Source organism: Pan troglodytes, chromosome 10 (assembly GCF_028858775.2).
Source record: "Pan troglodytes isolate AG18354 chromosome 10, NHGRI_mPanTro3-v2.0_pri, whole genome shotgun sequence".
NCBI lineage: Eukaryota > Metazoa > Chordata > Mammalia > Primates > Hominidae > Pan > Pan troglodytes.
The window spans coordinates 174,805-182,582 of record NC_072408.2 but is presented as its reverse complement, the minus strand read 5'-3'; the positions used below and the strand labels follow the sequence as shown (position 1 = coordinate 182,582).

At 36.5% G+C, this 7,778-nt stretch overlaps 1 protein-coding gene across 1 annotated transcript; it reads left to right on the top strand.

Annotated features, from left to right (window-relative positions):
* The first annotated feature begins 290 nt into the window (after positions 1-290).
* Positions 291-7,118, top strand: LOC129136827 (MAM and LDL-receptor class A domain-containing protein 1-like). Its single transcript, XM_063785362.1, has 5 exons — positions 291-389; positions 2,077-2,221; positions 3,150-3,296; positions 6,839-7,005; positions 7,089-7,118. Exons 1-5 carry the CDS (start codon positions 291-293, stop codon positions 7,116-7,118), a joined length of 588 nt encoding a protein of 195 aa, XP_063641432.1.
* The last annotated feature ends 660 nt before the right edge of the window (positions 7,119-7,778 follow it).

The following is a 7,778-nucleotide window of genomic DNA, read 5'->3' as shown; positions in this document are numbered from 1 at the left end:
GAAGTTTATCTCAATTAAAAAAACTGTTATTCACATAGATTCAAGAGAGAATAGGAGGGGAAAGAACTAGTGTTTGAGTCAGTGTGAGAATAGGCAGAACTTTGAGAAGTTAGTTGGAGAAGGTTGTCGGATCAGGAGAATGTTTTTCTAAGATGGATGAAGTTTTGGCCATTTAGGTCCTGAAGGAAATGATCTTGTAGAGAAAGAGAACACATCGTTGTAAATGAGAGGAGAGGAAATTGGCAGCATGATTCCTTAAATAGCCGAGCAGAGATGAAATTTCTGTCTAAATGGAAGACGTCATCCAGAGAAGGGCATGGAGAGTTGACCCGCTCCTACAGGGGGCAAAGCGTGTGGACAGCTGGCCAGTGAGATTGATGATGCGACTTGTAAAGTTTTATTCTGATTTCTCTCATTTTCCCAATGAAATGTGAAGCAAGGTGGTGAGCTGAGAATGACAATAGGGAAGGAAGAGCTGGAAGTTAAAAGAGGGAATAGAAAGCTTTGAATAGTTGTCTAGGAATGCGGAAAAGGAAAGAATGAGGGTCACCCTGATGCCAATGGAGTGAGTAGTCATGAATACGAAGTCATTTCAGTCTGCATGATTGTGGACAAAGTGAAATCTGCATGATTTCTTCACTCATTCAGCTGCACAGATACAGGCTAGAGTAAGTGAAGGGATTTATTTTCTAGAGTTTTTGCCATGAGAGTATGGAGAAGTATGAGCATGGCCAGGGAGTGATTGCTTGTCTGACATCTCTAATGAAGGAAATGAAGACAAGATAGGTGAGGGAAATAACTGAAAATAATTTAGGATCCTGGGCTTGTAGAAGCTGGCGCAGCTGAAATATTCTTAGAGTAGAGATATGAAAAGAAGTGAACTGGACAGATAAGGATGATGGTTGGTGAGTGGACCACTTGAAATGAAGACAAGGAAACGTTATCATCATTAGTAATGGTAATACTTCTTTTGAAGAGTGATGGCAAAGGTTGTTTTTCATCAAAGTTCTCCTTCAAAGTCATCAATAAGAAGAGATCAAGAAACTGAGAAGCAAATAAAAGTGAATATTTACATGACAGAGAATGACAGTGAGCTCAGAGCTAGAATCTTCAGGGGTTGAGGGACAGGGCATCCTCAGGGCTCACCTACAGTGTCTGTAGGTGATTGTAACAAGCTGGAACAATGAGGGGTGCCATTTGACATGAGAGTCAAAGCTTGGGTATTTAGGAAGGTCAGAGGGAGAATTGTCTGCAAGTGGTATGGGCAGAAAGGACTCCTAGTCTACCTTCAAGTCTTATATTGGGGGGCTTGGGGAAAAGAAAACAAAAACATAGGCACAATTTTTTTTTTGAGATGGAGTCTCGCTCTGTCACCCAGGGTGGAGTGAAGTGGCGTGACCTTTGCTCACTGCAACCTCCACCTCCTGGGTTCAAGCAATTCTCCTGCCTCAGCCTCCCTAGTAGCTGGGATTATGGATGCATGCCACCACGCCCAGATAATTTTTGTATTTTTAATAGAGACGGGGCTTCACCATGTTGGCCAGGCTCATCTTGAACTCCTGACCTCAGGTGATCCACCCTCCTTGGCCTCCCAAAGGCCAGTCCATGCCTGGGATTACAGGTGTGAACCACCATGGCCAGCCAACAGACACAATTTGGGAAGGCTTCACAGAAAGCAGTTCCAGGGAAGATCCACCTTCCACGTTTAAGGGGCACCATATCTTGTATTAGACACATGTACAACTGTCCTTCAAATAGTAGACTCTGAGTTCCAACATTAGGGCAATTTTTTTACTCCTATGAAGGATTGGCTTTGGGGCTTGCCTGTCATTATGGAGATATGATTAAAATTCTGAAACATTGGCATAGTTGTTTTGTTCTGTTTTTTTCTGTCTCTATTTGAGTGGTGTGTGTGTGTGTGTGTGTGTGTGTGTGTGTGTGTGTGTGTGTGAGAGAGAGAGAGAGAGAGAGAGATAGGGTTACCTAAAGGGTGATGATACCATAAAGAGAAATTGGTTACAGAGTGCTTTGTAGAATGAATATTAACATTAAAGCAAAATACATGAGTCTTTCCAGTTGCACCTGCATTTCACTTCTTGCCAATCTTTAAATTTAACGGATGGAATTTTACTGTGTCAAGAAGCATTGAATGCTGAGCGGGAGCTATGTCATCCAGATACAGATCTCTGCAGATTTGATGCTACAGATGAAGAGTTGAGATGTAAGTGTTAAATTGAGATATTCACTTTTCTGGTATATATGCAATATGTGAGACTCAGAGACCACTCACAGGAAAGTGCACACGCCAACCTTTGTTGCCATTAATGTCCTAGTTTTAGCTGGAGTGTTATTGGGAGGCTGTGGTGGTTTATACTAAATACATCAATTTAAGGCGATGTCATTTTGTGAAACAAACTAAAGCCATTGTGGAATGATATGCAATGTTTCTTCTATAAAATTTCAGTGTGATTATGAATAGTAAATAATTTAAACTAACTAATCTAATCCCATAAAGTAGGTAAGGTAAAATATAAAGCCATTTTAAAAATTGTTGACTGGGTATGGTGGCTCATGCCTGTAATCCCAGCACTTTGGCAGGCCGAGATGAAAGGATTGCTTGAGGCCAAGAGCTCAAAATTAGCCTGGGCAATATAGCAAGATGTCATCTCTACCAAAAAAAAAAAAAAAAAGAATTACCTGAGCATGGTGCCATGCACCTGTGGTCCTAGCTACTTGGGAGGCTGAGGCTGGAAGATTGCTTGAGCCCAGGAGTTTGAGGCTACAGTGGGCTATGATTGCAACACTGCATTTGGCCTGGGTGGCAGAACAAGACCCTGTCTCTTAAAAAAATTAAAACATATTGTGACTGAAGTGGTGACACATACAACAAAAACTAGGAATCTACTTTTTTTATGGCAATGGGTCACATTTGAGAGGATATTGTACATGTGGATCTACTGAGAAATTTTTGCAAAATGGAGTTGCTGGTACACTCTAAGGCTTATTGAATCCCAACTTCCAGATATAAATTAGTGTGTGCTGATGTGTATGTGTGTATATAAGCCTTTTGGTTGATTACAACACATAACTTGGTTAAGCAGCCACTCTAGCAGACTAATAGTCCACCAAGATCTTTTTCTCCCGTTTAGTGTGTCAGGCCTGTGGGTTTGAATTTGACATGTGTGAGTGGACGTCAGAAGCATCTGCTGGCCAAATTTCCTGGATGCGCACAAAAGCGAGAGAGATCCCTGCATTCGAATCCACACCTCAGCAGGATCAAGGAGGTGATGATGAAGGTAGAAAAAAAAATAATATCTTTTATGTATTACTTTCAGAATTCTGCTTTATGGTAACTAGTTATAAGACATTACATAGGAGGCCTTGGTGAATATACTGAGTATATTTTATTGAAAATACATTCTGCCATAGGAGCTGAAGGTGAAAATAACAATTATGTTTCCAACAGTCTAAAACAAGAATTATACTAGGTTAACAATATTTTTTAAGTTTTATTATTTCCTTCAGGATTTATTATCGTGTGAACAAAAAGTATTAAAAGGCTTTTTTTTTTTTTTGAGACAGAGTCTCACTCTGTCACCCAGGCTGGAATGCAGTGGTGAGATCTCGGCTCACTGCAACCCCCGCCTCCTGGATTCAAGTGATTCTCCTGTCTCAGCCTCCCAAGTAGCTGGGACTACAGGCACGTGCTACCATGCCTGGCTAATTTTTGAATTTTTAGTAGAGACAGGAATTCACCGTGTTGGCCAGACTGGTATCAAACTCCTGACCTCAAGTGATCCACCCACCTTAGCCTCCTGAAGTGCTGAGATTACAGGTGTGAGCCATCATGCCCAGCCAAGTCAGCCAGCTCTTTCTTTCTCTCTTTCTTTCTTTCTCTCTTTCTTTCTTTCTTTCTTTCTTTCTTTCTCTTTCTTTCTTTCTTTCTTTCTTTTTCTTTCTTTCTCTTTCTTTCTTTCTTTTTCTTTCTTTCTTTCTTTCTTTCTTTCTTTCCTTCCTTCCTTCCTTCCATCCATGCTTCCTTCCTTCCTTCTTTCTTTCTCTCTTTCTTTCAACACTGCTCTGTTGTCAATGAGTTTCTTCCTCTTGCTAACATATTAATTTGTATTTTCTGTTTACTTTTATTCTTTTTGCTTTTTTTTCTTTCTTCCTTTTCTTGGAGGGGTGAGTATTGTTACATTTTTATTTTTATTTTTTTCACTGACCTGGAAGCTTTAATTTGTATATCTTATTGTTATGACTATTCTTAATTTTTAGGGTATATTCTTTATATGAAATTTCTTTAACAAAACCTAAAGTGCTCTAGTATTTCTGCCTTCTTGAACATGAGAAAGACCAAACTATCATTTAATTATTTTTTGGTCCTGAGTTACAGTTTAACATTTTAAAGAGTTTTAAAGTCAATATCTTGTTATGATACTTGTAATTAGTAAGTTTATATATTTCATTATTTTTCTTACTCACCATTGTTTTTTAGATTTTATGCTTTCCTTCTTGGTTCCCTTATCCCCTTGCAAAGGTTGACTCTTTAATCAATTTTTCTTTTATTTAGAAAAGATCTGTGGTGATGAGCTCCCATAGTACCTGTAAACTTAAAATGTTTTAAAATTGTTCTCACTTCGAAATAATAATTTATCTGGTCATACAATTTTAGAATTTTTTTTTTAATTTCTAAGTACAGGGTGATTTTCCCTCTTTAGCTCCTGATATGTGCTGTAGTGACGGAGAAGTCTGAGTGCATGTAATGGTTTTTAGTTTAATGCAGATTTTAAAATTGTTTCTTTATCTTTGTTATTTGAAAATTTCAGTATGATGAGTGCAGGAATGAGTATATGTTTAATTTTTAATGCTCAGAATGCACATATATCATCACTTGCAGAAATTATGTTATTCTATTCAAGTAATTCTCTCTTACTCCCTCTAATCTTTTCATCTTGAGTTTCTATTAAACCCAACTAATGTTCACACTCCATAACCTGACTCCTCCTTTTTATTTTCTATATAATTTACTCTATTTCGAGTTACATTTCAGGGCTTCTGGTACATGAATTTTCTCTTTGACACTATGGCCATTCTAGGTTATATTCTGCCTATTGGGCATTTAATTTAAAGTCTTAATTTATTTTTGTTTTAAGTGTATACTTGCTAATATTTTCTTATTTATTTCCTAGTGTATCTTAATATGTTTTTAATAGAATGTATTAGAATTGCATGAAATTTAATTTCTTTTTTGTACAATTTATAAATGTAATTCGTTTTTGCTGTCTTTAGCATTATATTTATATATTTTACTGTGCAGATTATTATTTTTTATTTTTTTATTTTTTGGGGGTAGCAGTAATATTATTATTATGGTTATTTATTTTATTTAAGTTCCAGGCTACGTGTGCAGGATGTGCAGGTTTGTTACATAAGTAAACATGTGCTGTGGTGGTTGGCTGCACCTGTCAACCCATTACCTAGGTATTAAGACCAGCGTGCATTAGCTATTTATCCCAATGATCTCCCTCCCCTCACCCCTCAACAGGCCCCAGTGTGTGTTGTTCCCCTTCCCTGTGTCTGTGTTCAAGTTGTTCAGCTCCCACATATAAGTGAGAACATGTGGTGCTTGGCTTTCTGTTCCAGCATTAGTTTGCTCAGGATAATGGCTTCCAGCCCCATCCATGCTCCTGCAAAGGACATGATCTCATTCCTTTTTATGGATGCATAGTATTCCATGGTGTATATGTACCACATTTCCTTTATCCAGTCTATCATTGATGGGCATTTGGATTGATTCCATGTCTTTGCTATTGTGAATAGTGTACAGACTATTTTTAAAAAGATTAATAGACTTTACTTTTTAGAATTACTCTTTTCAAACTGCTTTTTGCCTTGCAGGTGCCTTGTAATTTTTTGTTGAAAGTCAGACATGATTTACTGTGCAAAAGACATTAATGTAAATAGTGTAAGCTTTTACATTACGTTTATCCAGTTAAGGATCATATTATGCTTAGTATTTGCTGTAGCTGTAAATATGTGAGGCTAAAATTTGGTCTCATGTTCTTGTTTTTGTCTTTCTTGTTGTATTTGGGTTTCCTTAGAGACTTCTTTTTAAATAAATGTCAGAGACGTGCAGCAGTTTCAGTAGCATGAAGAAGCATTTCAGACTTTATTTTTGAAAATGAAGTTGTAAAATTATAGAAATCTCTTTATAAATCTGTGTTGTCATTGTTATTAAGTTCAAGAACAGCTCCAACTGGTTTTAAATATCAGATGGGGAAAAATTTATATGCAATATCTTTATGTAAAACAAAATCCATAGGTGACGTTTAAAAGAACTGTAGATATCTCATACCTCTATGTGGCTTGGTAAGAAAGAAGACATTTTAAGTTGTATTTCCTAAAACTATAAAGGATTTTCTACAAAAAGTAAATCAAAAAATCATCCAGAGGGGCAAGAATTCTGGGAAGGATGAAGAGAAATTCTTGATTAAAAAAGGATTGAATTGTGATATTTAAAAGAAAATGACAATAATTTGGTGGTATAGCAATTTGTATATGTAGGTTTCTTTTACAGGAATCTTGAACTTTTACAAAAGGGTGTTATCAAATTTTGATTATAGAAATTAGGAGATTTCTCTACATATTGGAAATGATATATAAAAATGAAAACCTGTTATTTGTAGTTGATGTAATCATTTGAAGACACTCTATCCTTTTAAGTAAAATATTTGTGTTTTAAGTCTGGTTTTGAAAACTTCAGAAATGAGATAGTTTTAGTCAGACAGAAAGAAGCTAATGTTTTCCTAAATTGCTTCTTTTTTCTTTTATCTTTCAGGTTATTATGTATGGGTAGGCGCTAAGCATGCTTTCACTCTTAACCATTTAGACAGCAGGGCTTACCTAAATAGCTCTGTGTGTCATTGCCTGGGCAAGAGCTGTCATCTTCAATTCTATTATGCAATGGAAAGCAGTGTCCTGAGAGTAAGACTGTATAACAATAAGGTAAGAAGAAAGTTGCATTTATTTCAAATTCATTGAATCAATGAAGTTTCTAACTCTTGGCAACTTGTGTTTCGATTTCTCAGTTGCGCATAGGCTTTTATTCTTTAACTTGACTTTATTTGGTATACTTTTAAAAAGAATGATTAAGAAACTAGGATAGGGGACACTCTCATGTACAAAAGTTAATGTGATAACTTGCCCAATATTATTTCATAAAGTTTTCAAAATTCATGGAAGTTTATTAAAGAAACTATAGATCTAATAAAAATGGGATAGCTGAGATTCTGTATTGTGAGCTCTGTATTGAAACTCTGATGTGATCTGTTTTGGACATTACATCTATATATCATTAGAACTATAAATATAATGGTTAAAACTTACTTGTTTGGGTAGCAGTAGACATAATTTTTAAGGCTGGTAATTATTGATTAAATATTGAACAATGGCACACTGGGTAGAGTGAGTCCATTCTTCTTCTCTCTCCTTGTCCAATATGCTCAATGAGTTCTAAAGTGTAAAGCTGGGTGAGTACTCCAATTAGTATAACAGATAAAAACAAACTGACAGCTGATTCCATAGTATAGGAAAACACCCTGCTTTTTCTACTCTTACGCACTCAGCACTCCCAGTATCTCACTTCTGACACCAGATGCATGTTTTTTTTCCAACACAGCAATTCAGTTCTCTAGTGGACACCAACTGAGTGTCCTTTGATTTGCCTCAATTCTGACACTGCTACGTGAAGATAGTACAGATTCCACAGTTTGAGGTCT